The sequence below is a fragment of the Pantherophis guttatus genome, chromosome 3 (genome assembly GCF_059756535.1).
Source record: "Pantherophis guttatus breed Tessera chromosome 3, ASM5975653v1, whole genome shotgun sequence".
Taxonomy (NCBI): domain Eukaryota; kingdom Metazoa; phylum Chordata; class Lepidosauria; order Squamata; family Colubridae; genus Pantherophis; species Pantherophis guttatus.
The window spans coordinates 14907431-14928204 of NC_142065.1; the positions used below are offsets into that span (position 1 = coordinate 14907431).

The 20774-nt window shown below is 42.6% G+C and overlaps 1 protein-coding gene across 4 annotated transcripts in view; it reads right to left on the bottom strand.

Moving 5' to 3' along the window:
* PHACTR3 (phosphatase and actin regulator 3) overlaps positions 1 to 20774 on the bottom strand; it is a 299314-nt gene that overhangs the window by 5547 nt on the left and 272993 nt on the right. For all 4 annotated transcript variants that reach the window (XM_034433126.3, XM_034433124.3, XM_034433128.3 and 1 more), the window contains 2 exons: positions 16555 to 16610; positions 3764 to 3825 (listed from right to left, as the gene is read on the bottom strand). In XM_034433126.3, the coding sequence (XP_034289017.1) occupies positions 3764 to 3825; positions 16555 to 16610 (118 nt within the window). The remainder of the gene's footprint in view (positions 1 to 3763; positions 3826 to 16554; positions 16611 to 20774) is intronic.

Genomic DNA, 20774 nt, shown 5'->3' on the forward strand with positions numbered 1-20774 from the left:
CGTCTTTGGAGGGATCCTTCGCTTCCATGAAGGTTCATTCAAAAACTCCTTCACGGTTAGTTTGCAGGTCAAGAAGGAGGACCCTTCCTTTGTAAGCGTGAAGCAAGCCTCTTGCTCCATGTTTGCTTTGCAAACCATCTCAGTCTTTTCTGAGGAAACACTGCACGGCAAAGAGACGACTTGGTGTAGGGGTTAAGGCAACCAGGCTAGAAAGCTGGCTGGGTGACTTTGGGCTAGTCATCCTCTTTTAGCCCAATTGACCTCACAGGGTTGTTGAGGGGAAAATAGGAGGAGGAAAAAGCATTGTGTGTGTTCGCTGCCTTGAGTTATTTGTAAAAATAATAAAGGCAGGAAATAGATAGATGAGTGATGATAGACAGACAGACAGACAGACAGACAATGGATAGATAGACAGACAATGGATGGATGGATTGATGATAGATGATAGATATAGATAGATAGATGATAGAGATGGGTAGGTAGGTAGGGATGGATGGATGGATGGATGGATAGATAGATATGGATAGGTAGGTAGGTATATAGATGGATAGATGGTAGATAGGTAGAGATAGATAGACAGACAGACAGACATGATGGATGGATAGATAGATTGATGATAGATGGATAGATAGATGATAGAGATGGATAGATAGGTAGGTATATAGATAGATGGATAGGTAGGTAGGTAGAGATAGATGGACAGATAGATGATAGAGATGGATAGGTAGGTAGGTAGATAGATGGATAAGTAGGTAGGTAGAGATGGATGGGTGGGTGGGTGGATGGATGGATAGATGATAGAGATGGATAGGTAGGTAGCTATATAGATAGATGGATAGGTAGGTAGGTAGAGATGGATGGATGGATGGATAGATAGATAGATAGACAGAGTTCAAGGTATTGAAACTGAGTTGTCTTCCTTTCATGGCACACTTCTGTTTGTCAGTGCAAACATAAGTTGCTTTCCACAGGCCTCTTGCTGGAATCTGTACAGGTAGTCCTCGACTTACAACAGTTTGTTTAGTGACCATTCAAAGTTACAATGGCATTGAAAAAAGTGACTTATGACTATTTTTCACATGGCCATTGCAACATCCCATGGTCACATAACCAAAATCCAGACACTTGGCAACTGACTCATGACGGTTGCAGTGTCCCGGAGTCACGTCATCAGTTTTTGCAGTCTTCTGACGAGCAAAATCAATGGGGAAGCCAGATTCACTTAACAACCATGTTACTTAACGACTGAAGGGATTCACTTAATAACTGTGGCATGAAAGGTCATAAAATGAGCCAAAATACACTCAACAAAATTTTCACTTAACAACAGAAATTTTGGGTCTCAATTGTGCTTGTAAGTTGAGGACTACCTATACTCTCCGCTATCTTACTAAAGGACTACAGGTAATCCTTGATTTATGGCCATAGCTGAGCTGCAATTAGGATTGTAAATTAAGAAGGTCAACACATGACCGCATCCAATCATACAATCTTTCTTGCGGGAGTTGTTAAGCAAACAGCATGGTCATTAAGCAAATACTATGGTTGTTAAGCAAACTCTTTGTTCCCCATGGGTGCTTTTTGCTGGAAACCGGAAGTAAGCACCAGTTTCCGGCAAAAATGTCATAAATCATGACCACGGCAGCCATAAATGCAGGCTGGCTCCTAAGTGCTCAAAATACAATCATAACCACAGGGTAGCTCCCACTATATGAGGTTCGAATCCGAGTAAGTACATTTCAGGGTTCATAGAAACAGAATAAGGCAGGAAGGGACCTTGGAGGTCTTCTAGTCCAACCCCCTGCCCGAAATAGTTGCTAAGCAACCAGTGATAAGTTGAGGACTACCTATATACAGATATTCTCTCCCTTAAGGAATAAACAGAGTAACTAACGGGTTGCTAGGCACTTCCTGATAACCAGCAGCTTTGTTGGCTGCAATAATTTCCTATAATCAAACAGACAATAATTGTGAAATTCCCTGCGAACAAGACTAGTTCAAGAATGGATGCCCAAGAACAAAGAAACACACAATGTACGTTTGTTGCCAGGTGATATAGTACTACTTTCCACTCATTCAGTCACTCAACATCTGGCAGTGTTTGAAAATCCTTCACCAGGAAATTTGATGAAATGGCAGAAAATTCCATTCTCATCTATACAGTACTTTCTATTCATAGAGTCTGAAGGTACATTGACAGAGAAACTTGTAGGAGCTTTTGCAATGTATTTTTAATACCAGCCTATATTTAGCACTTCCACAAAAGATTTGTGCATTCTCTTGGGGAACGAATGACCGAACAAACGAATCCCTTTCTGAGAATTGTCCTTAGGCAGCACTTCTTGTTACTGGCATAGAGAGATGTAATGTGGCCGATTATGAGAAACCTTCTGGGTCAGCATTAATTCCAATTGCTTCTATTAGGACCTTGTCCCTTCTAAAAAAAATTCCCTGGTCCCATTTTTAACTATGTGTGTTGAGATTTTGGTGGGATGAGTCCACAGACCTAGCACCATATTAATACCGAGGAGGAGGATTGCAAAATCCTTGCCTTCCATTCAGTCGTGTGCAATATGCTTGGGTGTGATACAGTATATATATATATATAAAAATATAAAATTGTGATACATTCAGCATATCTTCCAACTGAATCTCAAATCCAAGCTGATCAGACACAATCCCTCTACTACTGTTTCATAAAATCACAGAACTGATAGATTTATGAGATAACCTTACAGGTCATTTAATCCAGTCCAGTCTGGAGTAATCATTCACCAAATTGTTCCTGACAAATAACCATCCAGCTCTATTTGAAAACTTAAGGAGAGATGTAATCAACCATTAGCTGTAGATGAACCATTCTTCTGCTTAGAATTCTTACAATCGGGTCTTTCCTCTTGCTATTCAACATGAATCTGATGTTCTTTCATTTCAACTCATTGGTTCTTGTCTTGCAAGAACTCCCTCTTGTATAGCCTTTTACGTGCATCTTAGTCACCTAATTTGCAAAGCTAAACACACCTAACTCTTCGTAAGGTTTGGCTTCCAGTTTCCTTAGTATGATAGTAGGTCTCCTCTGAACTAACTCCACATCCTCACGTAATGCCACAACTGCATACAACATTCCAAGTGTTGTCTAGAGGTAGAGTAGAGACTACTGTGACACTATTCCCTCCTGTGATTTGAATGCAATGCATCTATTCGTGTAGACAAAGACTGCATTGGCTGTTTTAGCTGCTGCACCACACTGTTTTCTCATATTTAGTTGCTGATCCAGTAAAATTTCCAAGAACCTTCTCATACACTCTTTTTTGCCAAGCCAGGTCTCCTCTATCTATATGTTTAATTTTGCTTATCTAAACAACAATATACACTTGTCCTAGCAGAACCTTACACTTCTGGTTTGACTCAATTACCAAGCCTGCCCCAAAAAAAGTTTGAATTTGTCCTCCGAGGTAATTAGCCAACTCACACATTCCTGATTAAGCTAAATGCAAAAGGCAAATCACTGTCCAGCAAAGGGTAGGATTTAATGATGCTTATTCTTGGACTGTATCCAAAATATCGTATAATGTTGTCGGAGGTGAGAAAAAGTTGCAGGATACACCCCCCCCCTTCAAAAATGCATCTTCCCACTGCTAGTCAGGATTCAGTTAGCTCAGACAGCATTGGTGAGCAAATCAGTCTGGCTTGCAGTACAGCATCACAGTAACTCTGGGTTTAAATATTTGGTCGAGACAGAGAAGATGAAGAGGGAGCTTACCTTTCTCGTCAGCCTCTGCTTGATCTCTCTTCTCTCCTCTTGTTCTGTTTGATCATTCCTTTCTGCAGAAAATATGAAGAGAGAGATGACTTTCCTCATCAAGACCAACTTTTGCTGCCTCTGTTTTTTTTTTTTTTTTTTTCACCACCAGCGCTTTACACAGCTCAGTCGGTTTGGTATTCTGCCAGAAGCATCACACACTCCTTTAAAGCGTGAGGGTTTCCGCGGATGCCAAAGTCAGCTCTCCTCGCTGGTGGCCAATTAAACCGGACTTCAACAAATGTGGAACAGCCAACCCCGTTCCTCCATCAGGACAATGAGGAGTGTTTTCAGAGGGAAAATCGATAGACTTTTAGAAGTCTAAATGATCGTTTTGTGATGCCACATCTCTCTCTGAGTCATCCGTGCTGCCCTTACAAGCTGGAACATTGTAGAGAAGCTGCTTCAGGGAACACACGTTCCTTGTACATTTACCCGGCTAGGCTCCTGTAATTTTGTTGATTAATTTATAACAATAGCCAGCAATCTACGCCCACGCATTCCTTTGCCTTCTAATATTCTGATGATGCCAGTCTTATTATAGATTCTTCCTACATTTGGCAGAGGGGGCGGGGGAAGAAGGGATTCCTTGTCTATAAACGAAATTGTTTCTTAAAGAGATGCTCTCTTTTCAATCTTTCCCCCTTTTTATACATGGAAACGGTTAGTATTCAGGCTTGATCATTTTCACACAGTGATGCTAAAAATAAGCACGGCTGCAGCTGCTGTAACGCTGCGGGAAATATATCCTTAGTCTTCAGATATGAGTTAATAATGGATTCTCTCTATCCAGGGCTGCCTGTTGCTAAATTAAGCTATGCACGTGTGACCTGAAAAAAAACCACAGGTTTTTAAAACCATTTTGGAAGGAAGGAAGGAAGGAAGGAAGGAGGGAGGGAAGGAAGGAAGGAAGGAAGGAAGGAAGGAGAATATAGGGAGGGTGGAAGGAAAGGGAAGGAAGGAAGGAGAATATGGGAGGGGGAAGGGGAAGGGAAGGAAGGGGAATATAGGGAGGGGGGAAGGAAGGAAGGAAGGAAGGAAGGGGAATATAGGGAGGGGGGAAGGAAAGGAAGGAAGGGGAATACAGGGAGGAAGGAAGGAAGGAAGGAGGATTGTGGAACAAATCTGCATTGCACGTTGTCACACTAGCCCCACTAGAGGGCATTTTCTGCATTAAATCAAAAGCACGATTTCTGCATCCATCAATTGGTTAACAAGCATTAAAAAAATAGTGCTTGAAGGGTGGGGGGGAGGAAGGGAAGGTATTTTTAGAGTCCAGATCTCTATATTTGCTCCCTCCCAAACTCTCAGAACAGCGGCAGCCACGTGGTGCTATTTATGGAAGGAAGGATAGTAGCTGCTTTCAGGCACATCGTAACCGAAGAGAGACTGAAATCTTTGCAGACTTGACAATGAGCAGCCAAAGCTCAGCCTTGAATATGAATTAGAGGCTTCGGCAAAGATGTGGTTTCGGCTTAGGTAGCCTCCGATATACTATATTTTTAAAAAGCAGGAACACCAGTGATTATAAAATGGTAGCAACCTATCTGCAGGGCATCTTGTTACCTACGAATTGCATTTGAGAAAGAATTAATAAGACCGTGCAGTCCTTCAGATTTTGTTTCCAAGAGGTGTTTCAGAATGAACATCTAGCACTGATAAGCAACTTTTCACAGCTGCCTCCTTGTTTACCAAGATCATGTGGCAGCTGCAAAGGGCAAGAACATTGTCCTAGGAAAAGAGGTAGCTGCTTTAAAGAGTCGTAGATGCTACAATTTTTGCTCTGGCGTTCGTTAAAGCACCTTTCTGGATATGACTTACTAATTATTTTTCTTTGTTAGATGTATATTCTGCACTTTGTTCAAGAGCTTAAGGCATTGAAATAGCTTTTTTTTAAAAAAGGTTTTTTATAGGTTTTGCGAAGGGAGCTTCCGTGACTGTGTGGATTTCAACTAGGATCTCCCAGTTGCTCATGAATGTGATAGCCACACAGCCTTAATAATTAATTTCTAATTTAACCGGAATTGCTGGTTGCGAACAGGAGGAGGAGGGAGGGAGAGGATAGCGTAGGAATGGAAATCACTACCTCAGCTGTTATGGAAAAACTGTCAAGGAAGCAGTCTTAATTTTGCATAATAGGAATATTCATGAGCATCCTGAAATAAGTACTAATCCCAGATGCGTATGAGCTGGTTGAAAATGTTGAGGAATCTATAGTAGACACCCCTTTTAGGACTTCCATGGTCCAATATCTAGACACACCCAACACAAAAAGTGGGTGTTGCCCCAAAGTCTTTCCCCAAATTGCTAGCAAACTGTAATGTTTTACGAGGTGGAATAGATGATCAAAGAGAGTCTAAATCAAATCTAGCCTATGAGAAGGAGGAGCATGATCAAAGGCCGTCTAAATTGAATCTAATCTACACTAATCTCATTTGCATCCTGAACCCATCCGTTCCACCCTGTTGTGGTGCAGTGGTTAGAATGCAGTATTGCAGGGCTAATTCTGCATTCCCACTGTCAGGAGTTCGATCCTGACCCGGCTCAAAGTTGACTCAGCCTTCCATCCTTCCAAGGTGGGTAAAATGAGGATCCAGATTGTTGGGGGCAATAGGCTGACTCTGTAAACCGCTTAGAGAGGGGCTTAAAGCAGTAGGAAGTGGTATATAAATCTAAGTGCTATTGCTATTGCTATTGGACAGCACTCTGACCAATAAAGAGACACAAAGAGGCTTCATGTCCATCCAAAAGAAAATTGGGTCATCTCTTTTTCATGCCTAGTTTATACATTAGTGGTGTTTCCCTGAATTAATATCCATTTGATTTCAGTAGCATATAAATAATAGGCTTGTTATAGTACTTTGGATCTGATATCTTAAAGGTGCTTCAGGGCATGCAGGAGTCACAGGTAGCATCTGCTAGCTTTCTTTAAATGCTTGTGTCTTTTCCAAAGATTGCAAAGATGCCGGTGCTTTAAGGTCAGGCAGGTGTCACCTATATGTTTCTGTGTGCTTCATGGTGTCTTGGGAGCAGTGGTGGGTTTCAGTTTTTTTTACTACTGGTTCTGTGGGTGTGGCTTGGTAGGCATGGCATGGGAAAGTTCCTGTAAAATCTCCATCCCCCCCTCCCCAATCCAGGGGAAGGTTACTGCAAAATCCCCATTTCCTTCCGATCAACTGGGACTTGGGAGGCAGAGAATAGATGGGAGCGGGGCCAGTCAGAATTTTTACTACCGGTTCTCCAAACTACTCAAAATTTCCGCTACCGGTTCTCCAGAACTGGTCAGAACCTGCTGAAACCCACCTCTGCTTGGGAGAATCAGATCCAAAGGGCTGCACTGCCATAGTAAATGCACTTAATAATGGCTTTAGCAAATCCATGGCACTATATAACGCCACTAGCGGTACCATCAACAAAGTGTGTTGCTCATGTGAGAATAGTCCACTATGTGTCCATCCCACATGATCTGATCTGGATGGCATTTTCTCCCCAGGGAAGAAGCCACCACTCTTGCTTAGGGGTCTGCTCCTTCTTGCCCTTGGGTAATGGGCTGACCATTTGTTCTTCCCTGAAGACCCAATGTGACCAAATTGTGCCGTCCAAGAAGGATTTATAGTACCACAAAGTTATACCACTGCCAGGAAAATGAATGAGCCCCGTAATAGCAGTCTGCTCTTCCACCTATTAATAATTAAGTATCTGGCTGCAGGCCTGTCATCTTAATGAGACAACTCCTTCAGCTCTGAAGTGCCAAATGCACGAGTGTTATTTACACGCTTTGCTCTTGACAAGGTTTCTAAATTAGCTTACAACACTGAAAGAATTAGTAAAGTAAGCCTGGTGGAACAGGACAGCAAAACCAAACCACTCTCTTTCTTCCCAAAGCCACCCAAGGAAAATCCTTGGGGTTTCTATGGTACCACTGCTATTGTGGACATCTCCCTGGCTAAAGTAGCTCGTATAATAACATGGGGTTATGAGAATTACCTTGGGAGATATGAGAAAGAGACACAGCCTAGATAAGAGAAAACTCAACCCAGAGGAAGGACGGGTAGAAAAACATCTCAGAAGGTACCTTCCCTAGTTCTTTGGAAAGTAAAAGCAAGGGGAAGGGACAAGAGCTTTCATTCTGTTATTGTTAACAATAAAGTTAGTGTTGGTATTTTACAGGTTTGGTTTTTCTGCCTGCACTACTTGGAAGGGCTGACCTGTGGTGAGATGGAGGGCACTCCTTCTAAAGGGGGATTCGGATTTGGAAGACCATCAGGTGGAACAATATTTGTCAAAACTAGCAGTAATACAGCAAGGTGGGGAGGAGGAAGAGGAGGAGGAGGAAGAAGAAGAAGTCATCAGCATGGCTATATGCCAAAGGTGCATGGAGGAGGAGCAGGAGAGGGAGAGGAAGAGGGGGAGGAGGAAGAGGAGGAGAAGAAGAAAAGAAGAAGAAGAGGAGGAGGAGGAGATCCTTCTCAAGCCAGTATGACACCAGAATGGACACTCTCCTGTGGGGAGCATTAAGGCAGGATTGGAGTGGCCTTGAAAAAGTTTGGCCTTTAGGGACAAAACAAGGTAATGTTTCAGGCCTGTTAGTTGGAGTAGGAGAAAGCTGGTCTCACAGTGACAAATGCTGGTTCAACCCTAGTTAGCTTTCATTACGGGAAAGTTGCAGCAGTAAAAATAATTGTCAAACTTACCATAAGCATCACCAAATCTCCCTCCCTCTCTCCCGTATATCTATTTATCATATTTATATGCCACCCATCTCACAGAAATGTGATTGATTACAAATGATTTCTTGTAAACCTAAAAAGGCTCTTCGTGAGAAAAGCAGCGCCAAGGTGCTTCGAACAGCACCGTTGGTGAGTCTAAAGGCTGAGAATCACTAAGCTGACCTCTAAGCCTGAAGGTTATTTCAAGATTTAGGGGTTTGCCCGCCTAGAACCATTGCCATTGACTAGAAAAGAAAAAAAAAATAATGGAGGGGGGAAATGAGACTGGCATAGGACACTAGAAAAAGAAAGGCGTGTGGGAGTGGTGGTTTGGGGTTAACTTCAGATAACTTGGACATCTCGTTGATTTAAAGAAGACCATTTGATGCATCAGATAGAATGATGAGTCAGTGACATCACTTTGTTGCTAGAAAGCTGCTATTTAATCCTATTTAGCCCAATATTGCAGGGTCGAGCTGAGGATTTTGTGCAATTCCTGCACGATAAAGTCGCTCGGATTCAGGAAGGCTTGGACTCCGACTGGGTGAGTCCGGGGGAGGAGACGAGGGTAGGTCTTGAGAATATTATCTGGGAGGAGTTTGATCCTGTGGCTCCCGAGGATGTGGACAGGGTTCTGGGTAGGATTAGTGCCGCCACATGTTTATTGGATCCGTGTCCCTCCTGGTTGGTACTGGCCTCCCGGGAGGTTACACGAGGCTGGCTCCAGGGGATTATAACTGCTTCTCTGAGTGAGGGTGCCTTTCCCGCCGCCTTGAAAGAGGCGGTGGTGAGGCCCCTCCTCAAGAAGCCTTCCCTGGACCCAGCTGAATTAGTTAACTACTGTCCGGTCTCCAACCTTCGTTTTGTGGCGAAGGTTGTTGAGAGTGTGGTGGCACGACAACTGCCCAGGCACCTGGATGAAGCTATCTATCTAGACCCATACCAGTCGGGCTTCAGGCAGGGGCACAGCACAGAAACGGCATTGGTCACGTTGGTGGATGATCTCTGGAGGGCCCGGGACAGGGGTTGCTCCTCTGTCCTAGTCCTATTAGATCTCTCAGCGGCTTTTGATACCATCGACCATGGTATCATGCTGCAGCGGTTGAAGGGGTTAGGAGTAGGGGGCACCGTTTTGCAGTGGTTCTCTTCCTTCCTCTCCGGCCGCTCGCAGTTCGTGTTGGCAGGGGGGCAGAGGTCGACCTCGAGGCATCTCGCATGGGGAGTGCCACAAGGGTCGGTCCTCTCACCTCTTCTGTTCAACATTTATGTGAAGCCGCTGGGTGAGATCATCCGTGGTTTTGGGGTGAAGTGTCATCTGTACGCTGATGATACTCAGCTGTACATCTCCACCCCAGACCACCCCAACGATGCCCTTGATGTGATGTCTCGCTGCCTGGAGGCCGTGCGGGTCTGGATGGGGAGGAACAGGCTCAGACTCAACCCATCCAAGACCGAGTGGCTGTGGCTGCCGGCGTCCCGATATAGTCAGCAGGTGCCATCGCTGACTATTGGGGGTGAATCTTTGCCCCCCACAGAGAGGGCTCGCAATCTGGGTGTCCTCCTGGATGCACGGCTGTCTTTAGAAGAGCATATGACGGCCGTGGCCAGGGGGGCCTTTTATCAGGTTCGCCTGATCCACCAGTTGCAGCCCTTTCTGGACCGGGACGCCTTGCGCACGGTCACTCATGCCCTTGTCACCTCCCGGCTGGACTATTGTAATGCTCTCTACATGGGGCTCCCCTTGAAGAGCACTCGGAGGCTCCAGCTGGTCCAGAATGCGGCCGCGCGGGTGGTTATGGGCGCACCTCGTTGTGCCCGCGTGACACCCCTCCTGCGCGAGCTGCACTGGCTCCCAGTGGTCTTCCGGGTGCGATTCAAGGTGTTGGTTACCACCTTTAAAGCGCTCCATGGCACAGGACCCGGGTACCTTCGAGACTGTCTTCTGCCACCAATAGCCTCCCACCGACCAGTCCGTTCCCACAGAGAGGGTCTCCTCAGGGTACCATCAGCCAAGTTATGTCAGCTGGCGACACCCAGGGGGAGGGCCTTCTCTGTGGGAGCCCCAGCCCTGTGGAATGAACTGCCCCCGGAAATACGTAAGATCTCCGACCTCCGGGTGTTCCGCTGCACACTGAAGACCCTGTTGTTCCGCCAGGCAGGGCTGTCAATATAATAATTTTAAATTGGGGTATTTTAATTTTGGGGGTTTTAAATCGGCCAAATCTATTTAATTATTTTAATTTTTAATTATTGTTGTGTCTTGTGTTTTTAAATTGGCTGTACACCGCCCTGAGTCCTTCGGGAGAAGGGCGGTATAGAAATAAAATTATTATTATTATTATTATTATTATTATTATTATTATTATTATTATTATTATTATTAATATATAGATCTGCATTTCATGCTATGCAAAAGAGGGTGGGGTTTGGGGGTTGTTGTTTTTTTTTAGCTTTTGTGCATTAACCCCACCAACTACTTCTTAGCAGTGGGAATCACAAAGTCTCTTCTGCACCGTTGCATGATCTGCAACTTATCAATAAGAATAGTTCTCCATCGAAAGCAAGTGCTTCAAATCCCAGGCTGCCATTCTCCCTGCCGCATTTTGGATTAGCCTGACAAGGGGGATATGTTTTGTTTTTAATTTTTTTTTTTTTTTTTTTTTTTTTGCCAACTAAACCAGAAATATTATTCTGAACAGCTGGGAAGCAGACCTGTGCGAGGAGGATGAGTGGATAGGTGAGATCAGTCCTGCATGATGGATTATTAATCATGTGGAATATAGTCAGAATTATTTTCACATCTATCTGCTGGAAATGCTGTTGTAACTTCCTAGCACAGCCAGGAAAGCAGTATGCTTGCTAGGAGTATGCTGACGTGGCTGCTAATGTTCCTCATGTTTAAGATTTAAAAATACTTTTGATATCAGCAAACCTGGAACATCCGACATGACTGAGTATATGTCACAGACATAAGCTTAAGCAACCCTATCAGGGTTCTGATTTAAAACTCATTTATCATTCCACCTCTCCAGGGGTGAAATCCAGCAGGTTCTGACAGGTTCTGGAGAACCGGTAGCAGAAATTTTGAGCAGTTTGGAGAACCAGCAAGTACCACCTCTGGCTGGCCCCACAGTGGGGAGGGAATGGGGATTTTGCAGTATCCTTCCCCTGGAGTGGGGTGGGAATGGAGATTTTGCAGTATCCTTCCCCTGCCACGTCCACCAAGCCACACCACGCTCACCAAGCCATGCCCATAGACCCGGTAGTAAAAAAATTTAGATTTCAACACTGGCCTTATCTATCTATCTACCTACCTACCTACCTACCTATCATCTATCTATCTATCATCTATCTATCTATCTATCTATCTATCTATCTATCTATCTATCTATCTATCTATCTTTATTTCTTTCTATCTATCTATCTATCTATCTATCTATCTATCTATCTATCTATCTATCTATCTATCTATCTATCTATCTATCTTATCCATCCATCCATCCATCCATCCATCCATCCATCCATGGTTTCTATCTTCTCCTTACCAGTATTTTTTCAACTGAACTCCCATACATAGTACTTCATCAGGGTAGCAATAGCACTTAGACTTATATACCGCTTCATAGTGCTTTACAGCCCTCTCTAAGCAGTTTATAGAGTCAGCCTATTGCCCCCAACAATCTGGGTCCTCATTTTACCCACCTCAGAAGGATGGAAGGCTGAGTCAACCTTGAGCCTGCTGAGATTTGATCTGCCAAACTGCTGGCAGCTGGGGATCAGCAGAAGTAGCCTGCAGTACTGCACTCTAACCACTGCGCCACTGCGGCTCTTATAGGGTAGATTTTAGTCATGCTTAAAGAACAATCACTGCATGGCTACCTGTCCAATATCTTCCCTTCCCTGTCCAGAAATATCTTCCCTTCCCTGTCCAGAAATATCTTCCAGAACAAATTCCTGGAAAGAACCCCCCCCCCAAAACCTATTTTATCCATCTTCTAAAGGCACCTGCTGAATGAAGATACCCCAATTTAACTTTTCTGTAATTATATTCCTGCAGTTTGTTGTGGCCTACTACTGCTTGTTCTAAGACTGGCCAACCATCTTATATGGATTATAGCAGGAGTCTCCAACCTTGGCAACTTTAAGCCTGGCGGACTTCAAATCCCAGAATTCTGGGAGTTGAAGTCCGCCAGGCTTAAAGTTGCCAAGGTTGGAGACCCCTGGACTATAGGACAAAACAGATGCTGAAGATTTCTAGAAGAAGACTGAGGTTGGGCCACTGCCGGATCTTAATTTACCAATATGGAATATTAGTTCATCTCTAGGAATTTGCAGAGGAATTATCCACCTATATTTTGTTACCGAGGAGGTCCCAGATATCATTTTGCCTTGGTCCTCCTTTGGTCCTGAGCCTGGTTGGAGACACCTGAGTGAAATGCAGAAGCAACTCAGCCCCATGCCACTTCTTTGGAGTGAATAGACTAAGTGGAAAAAACGCCTTATGAACAAAAACATAGACCGTATCAAAATAAAGAAAAGTAAGTTTTAAAAAATACTTTTCTCATAATTCAGATGTTTTTCACCTGCTGTCATTACCACATAAGCAGCAGGACAAAACACTGACAGCTCCACATTCATGGAACAAAGGAAGACTGACAGAACATTAGATCATGGTGTTACATTGGCTTAGGGAAAGGTAGCTATGGGCAACTATTATGGCTCCAAGACGTTTGTGCACACAAATGCAGCCAATGAGAAAAGCAAAACCTTGCTCTCCGATCTAAAATCATCTTCCTGATTCAAGGAATTTACAGGGAGATATTACCTATCGGCTTGCTATCAAACCTAGTTCAGGCTTATGATAACCTGCAGGCAGAAGCACTCCTCAGCCCTGCTTTTGTAGAGCTAACTTTTCGAACAGTTACAGTTACGGTAACAGAGTTGGAAGGGACCTTGGAGGTCATCTAGTCCAACCCCCTGCTCACGCAGGAGACCTGTACTAGGGATTGGAACCGCCGAACTGCCAACCTTTCTGATCAACAAGCTCAGTGTCTTAGCCACTGAGCCACCTAGTCAAGCTTTCAACATGCTTTCTTGATGTATATGCATGGCCATCTGCTTGGGGGCACGTCTGGCACACAGAGATTGGGAGTTTCATTTGAAAGACGGAAATAAATTAAATCCATCAGGCATTTTCCTACAGGAGGAGTAATTCCAGGGAAGCCCCAGTTGAGCAGCCACTGGAACTGATATTGCAAAATGATCATCATCCAGTGTGGGGGGATAGTCTCTCTCTTTTTATTCTGCTCTTCTTGCTGTCAGTTCAGGCCAGGCCGCTGACTTCTCTGCCTGCGTTTAGCTCATTATAACAAGAGTACTGGATATGTGATAAAGGTTCTTTCTAGTTCTGGAGGGCCATCCCTACACAGGAGGAGGTATCTACCAATGCTTTGTCTTGCTGAAAATGTGATAATAGCAATAGCACATAGACTTACTGTGTATACCGCTTCACAGTGCTTTTACAGCCCTCTTTAAGCAGTTTACAGAGTCAGCCTATTGCTCCCAACAATCTGGGTCCTCATTTTAGCCACCTCGGAAGGATGTTAAGGCTAAGTCAACCTTCAGCCTGGTGAGATTTGAACTGCCAAATTGCAGTCAGCCAGCAATCAGCAGAGGTAGCCTGCAGTACTACACTCTAACCACTGCGCCACCAAAGCTCATAATACAAGGATAATAATGTTGGATATAGAACTCCTTTTCACATTTGCCAGTCCTCTCTGGATTAGACATCAGTTGCACACATTTCTATATAGAGATGTTTGCATGACCAACTGTGAAGATTACTAACAATTTTTGGTGTGTGTGTGTGTGTGCGTGTGTAGATAAGGTCACTATATATCACTATCACCTTTATCTCTCTCAAATGTCCTTCCTTCCTTCCTTCCTTCCATCCATCCATCCATCCATCCATCCATCCATCCATCCATCCATCCATCTTGCCTTTCTTCAAGAACTCAAGATGATGTACACAGTACTTTCTCCTCCAATTTTATTCTATAGTAACAAATCTGTGAGGCATGTTAGCTAAAAAGAGTATCTTTGTTCCATAGCATATTTAGTTGCTTATTGAATTGATCCATTTTCTTGATTTGCCCAGTAAATTAAACTAGGAAACCTAAGAGGCTGCCCAACATATTAAGACATTAAAAAAGCTAATGAGGAACAACTTTAGCAAGCATGAATACAACTGATCCAATCTGTTTAAGCATGATGAGTGAGTGCAGCCACTGGCCATTTCAGAGTTACCCAGTCAGCTGTTCTTGAAGCTGGGTCTCCCAGATGTACTCCAACCTCTAGCCATTGCCTCTTTGCCACACTTTGAATGCACAAGGTGACAAATTCCATGCCACAGTTGACTCTCCTTCATGGGAATCTATGGAGCATAATAGCCCATTTGGTTGTACTATAGTTTCATTTATGCATATTCTCAGTCCAGATGTGCCAAGACTGCAACAGATTGAATTCTAGAAGGTGGGGTTCCTTCTGGAAAGGATAATTTTGGGCAAAGAACACTCAAAAAAGACACCCTCATCTTTGGAGATTTCAAAATGCATTTTCTTAATAACCTTTTGAATAACTTTATGGTAGAATTGTTCTATTGCAGTCCTTATATTGCAAATAAGGGGGCTGAGACGTAGCTATCCTGAATCCATTGCACAAGGCTATGGCAGAGAAAAGAGAGTCCAGCAAGTAGCTGCATGAACTCAGCAATAGACGTTGGCCAAATCATGCCCAGTCCAATCTAAATTGGTATATAAATTGGAAATAAATAAATAAATAAATAATAAATCTGATACAAGTTTGTATAGAAGAGAGACTTGCTTAAATCCATGGAAGTTGTTTGCAAGAAATTGACTTTAGATTGCAATCTCCCTTATTTTTGTAAAATATCTGGGCTTGTGCTTTCTGTGTTGGACATGAAGGGAATGGCATCTGCCTTAATCTTTGGGTAGCATGTGATTTAAACAAAAGCATAAATCAGACAACTCACTTACTGGCTGCATTTCTTAACCTGGATACTAAATCAGCCCATTTTCCTGAATTTGTAAATATATTGAGCCATATAGAATGATGTAAGCAGAGCTGTTCCCCCCTCTTCCCCACTCCATTACCAAGCTTAGCATGTTTGAATGAATGCAACTGCTAGGACTATTACTGCTTAACCTGATGAAGAGTGCTATGAGATGCTGAAAAACTTAGAAAAAGTTCAAAGACTCTATAATTGTCTGGTGTTGACTTAGAAGGGATAATGTCCAAAACCCTGAGCAATGTGCAGTTAGTGAAATATTGATGCAGTTGGTGAAATAAAGTTGGATGAAAAGTGATGACATTGCTGCAGAACTTACATAGCGAGTGATGGCAGAGAAATTTACCTCTTCGTGGCTTAATTAGAATTTGTGTTGCCTAGCAAGGTTAGAGCATTCTGCAAATAATCTGATCTTTCCTCTGTCTGGAAAGCAGCACAGACTGTACTTTTAATAGTAAGAATCTCCAGTTTGGGATCATCTTTAATTTTCCTTCTTAAAATACCTACCATCTAAATTTGGTTACTGGTACACTAGGTCAGAAGTTAATAAATACAGACACAGCTCCAAAACTCTGCCAGACTCAGTGAGTGTTCTCCTCCAAGTGAGTTTTGACTTAGCCTCAGTGTTCGACATGCAGAATGGGAATAATAGTGAAATAGTGCACATGACTCTTCTGAGAGCAAAGAGAACAAAGACTTCAGCACACTTTAGATCTGTATATTGTATTCCCACGAATACATACATCACTATACTGTAGCCTCCATCAGTTTTCTTAATGACTACAGAATTAATATTATTTTCTGAGCCCAACTAATTTAGATAGGGGAAAGTTTCTGCTTACTAATCATGCATAGAGCAATAAACTTACTTTCTCCTTCTAGAGGAGAACACTCCATTATCCACACGCAAAACAATTAGACAAGTTGCTCAGCAGAGAAAGCATTCCGATACTCACGTTTCAAGATATTTCGTCTTTCAAGCTCCTCAACAGCTGGTCTTTGGCTCAATCGCCTGCGAAAGAAAATCAAGATGACGTTTTGAACCATTGTCTTTGGTTTGTCAGATCTTCTTCTTTTTTTCTTTCTTTCTTTCTTTCTTTTTTTTTCAGTTGCTCAAGTCCACTTTGTCCTGAGACCAATCAGAGTTGGCTTTTAGAGTTAGGTCATGAGCTGGAATCAAAGGCACTCGGTCTGCCTTCAGAGAACTTTCTCTGTTTCATCCCAAACAAAAGCAAGAAAGTTCTTGGCTAAACAGAGGATAGTTATTTCTGTAGTTGGCTTCACTGACCCATATATTTCCCTGACTCTTGGCAGACAAAAAGAAAAACTAGGAATATGGCATCAAGCATCAGGAGGAACTTCTGTTCATCTTTCCTTTTTTAAAAAATAAAAATGAATAAAAATACTTTTTTTTTTCCTGCCAGTTTTGTCTGCAGTGGGTTGTTTCCTTAATTAGTTATCCCCCCCCCCGTAATATATGTCAGGACAGCATTGCTCTTTAGCAGAAGATAATTCGGATTGTGTGAGCAGGTGATTCCTTGATCAAAAACTGTGACAGCGATGCCTGCTAACGCGCTGCATATAATAGCTGCGCCTGTGTGAGAGAGAGAGAGTGTGTGTGTATGTGGAGCAGCACACAGCATCACGAAGCATCTACTTGTAATGTTTGTAAGGCCTCCCCTTTTACTAGAGCCTCCGGATTGCCTCTGCGGGATCAGATGATCACAGCCACTGTGATTGGATCCTGAATCCCCAATGAGACTACAACCCACCCCTCCTCCCTCAATCCCAGGGATATGCTCTGTAATATCTAATCTATAATCTCACAAGTCCATCTTCTGTCCCGGCAGAGGCTTTTATGGGGGTTAATGGGTAGGGGTTTAAACTGCAGCCTGGGAAACGCTAAATATATCAATGAACAATGGAATAGAGAAGAAGAGAAATAAAAGAGGGAAGGAGGCAAAGAAAGAAGTAGTGGAACTGACCAAAAGCTCAGGTTGGTTTGCTGGTGTGCCAAAAAAAATAAGGACATTGGTTCACAAGCAAATGCATGAAATCTTTCCTTTATCCGATAAGCAAACAAGCTCTGCTAATGTTGATAAAACAAAAGGGGAAGTTGGAAGAGTTACTAGGTAAAGGTAAAGATTCGCCTGGCACATACGTGCTACTCGTTCCCGACTCTAGGGGGCGGTGCTCATCTCCGTTTCAAAGGTGAAGAGCCAGCACTGTCCAAAGACATTTCCATGATCATGTGGCCGGCATGACTCAACGCCAAAGGCGCATGGAACGCTTTTACCTTCCCACCAAAGGTGGTCCCTATTTTTCTACTTGCATTTTTTACCTGCTTTCAAACTGCTAGGTTGGCGGAAGCTGGGACAAGTAAAGGGAGCTCACCCTGTTACGCAGCACTAGGGATTCGAACAGCTGAACTGCTGACCTTTCGATCAACAAGCTCAGCATCTTAGCCATTAGGCCATCGCATCCCTCCTCGGAAGGGTTACTAGGTGGGCACAAAATGATGTATGAACGGCAAAACAGATGGAAGGGTGGGCCAAAAAGAGCGGGGAAAAACATATTGTATTTCTACAGTATTACAAATGAAATATTAGAGAAATAATATGGACGAATACTACATAAAACAAAATATTTATCCTTTTATCGCAGTCTATGTGATTAGACAGAGATCCACTCCTACTGGAAGAGAGTGACTATTTTGTAGATTCTTTCTTCCCGGATGTCCCTGATCCACAAGGGAGTTGGGAGATTCCTACCCAGAGCAGCACTTGAGTTAGTTAAAGAATGATGGGATCAAGGCATTAGAGAATCAGTTGTACCTTCAACGTGAAGTTTCTGGATATCAACTCTGCTTTTTGAACAGAAAGAGGTGACCGGAAATCAACCCATCAAAATTAAGTGGTATAGGGATTTATTTCTAAATATATTGTATCATTCCCCCCCCCCATTTCTCCCTGTGTGGGAGAGAGAGAGGGAGGGAAAGAGGGAGAGAGAGAAAGAGAGAGAGAGAAGCTTATTGGACTTATATGGACACCTATCTCATACAGTGACTCTAGGTGGCTCACTATACAAGTAGTCCTCGACTTATGACCACAATTGAGCCCAACATTTTGGTTGCTAAGCAAAACAGATATTAAGTGAGTTTTGCACCATTTCTTTGCCAAAGTTCTTAAGTAAATCACTGCAGTTGTTAAGTTAGCAATACGGTTGCTAAGTGAATCTGGCTTCTCCATTGGCTTTGCTTGCCAGAAGCTCCCAAAAGGAGATTTCATGACCCCAGGAATATTGCAACCCTCATAAACATGAGCCAGTTGCCAAGCGTCTGAATTTTGATCACCTGACCATGGGGAGGCTGCCATGGCCATTAAGTGTGAAAAACGGTCATAAGTCACTTTTTTCAGTGCCATTATAACTAAAAATGGCCACTAAATGAACAGTTGTAAATCAAGGAATACTCGTAATCCGTAAAACAGTTAAAAGCCTAGCCCTCCATCCTAGTCCAATGTGTGATCTATCCTGAAGATCAGCAATTCAGCACAAGGAAGTTTGAATCAAGGCTTCTCCAATTTGGAATTTATGTCCTATAACCCCCCCTTATTAGAAGAAAACTCATCATACTGTTGATGGGAATATCCATATAATGTATTCATGTATTCCATAGTAGAGAATGAATATATATATTCATTCTCTACTGTGAATATATGATTTTTATTTTATTTTATTTTATTATTTTTATAAAGTAGATAAATGTATCTAATTAAGGAAATTAAGGGGATTAATTAACTAATTAAGGGAATTAAGCCTTGCAATAATATTCCCATCTTTACTCTGACATTTAGCGGCAAAATTTTGGGGTGCCCTGTGGGTTTAAATGTCGTTCATGTGTTACAGGTTGTTCATCTCTACTCAAAAGAGCAAGTTCCCATCATTATGGAATTATATGGAAAGTAAGTGTGTGTGTGTGTGTGTGTGTGTGTGTGTGTGTGTGAATGTATGTGTTTGTGTGTGTGTGTGTGTGTGTGTGTGTGACGCCTTAAAAGGCAGAAAATAGCTATCTGAGTCTCCCAGAGAGCAACACAGAGTTGCAGTTTGTCAGCAGAAAAAAGGCCCAGAAACTTGTGAATGAGATTTCACAGAACCAGGGCTATAGAACAACTTAGCTTACGTAGGTAAAACCTGGCTAGAAAGAATATGCACATAAAAGCCTATGAAAAAGAAAAAGACACATTGTACCTTTACAGGGAGGATATCTGAGAAGTGGGTGTGGCTCACTGATGACGCCTTAAAAGGCAGAAATAGCTATCTGAGTCTCCCAGAGAGCAACACAGAGTTGCAGTTTGTCAGCAGAAAAAAGGCCCAGAAACTTGTGAATGAGATTTCACAGAACCAGGGCTGTAGAACAGCTTAGCTTACGTAGGTAAACTAGAAAGAATATGCATATATATATATGCATGTGTGTGTGTGTGTATGTATGTATGTGTGTGTATATATATATTAAAATTTTATTTTACTAAGCTTTCATCAGCCATCTGCTGACATCGTCAGAGTATTAAACTACCATTACAGAGATCTCTGCCTTATATACCATTTATATATATACACATATATTAATATATATGACTTTGGCTTCCAGGACTTTGCTCCTGGAAGCACGAAGCCGAGAACACCAGCCTGAAGATGACGAATGAGACTTCGTCGAGACATCGCCAAGACACTTCCAATTTTACGTGGGAGAAGACCCGAATAACCAAAGACCTACATATATATATATATATTCATTCCTAGGCTCGGGAATGTGGATGGAGTATATATATTTATATGTATTTATACTGTATATAAATATAAATATATTATATACACTCACACTAGACTGATAGATAGATAGATAGATAGATATAGATACATACATACACACACACATATATACACATGTATACATATACATACATACACATACATACATACACACACACACACACAAACATATATACTCCATTCACATTGCCAAACCTAGGAATAAACTGGAACATTGAATTGTGCTGAAATCTGCATTTTTCACCAAAGTCTCAGCTCAAAAATGAGTATATCATCAGAAAAAGTCAATTCAGGAGAAATATGTGTATTAAAAAGCCTTCTATTAGATAAAATCACTTACAGAAAT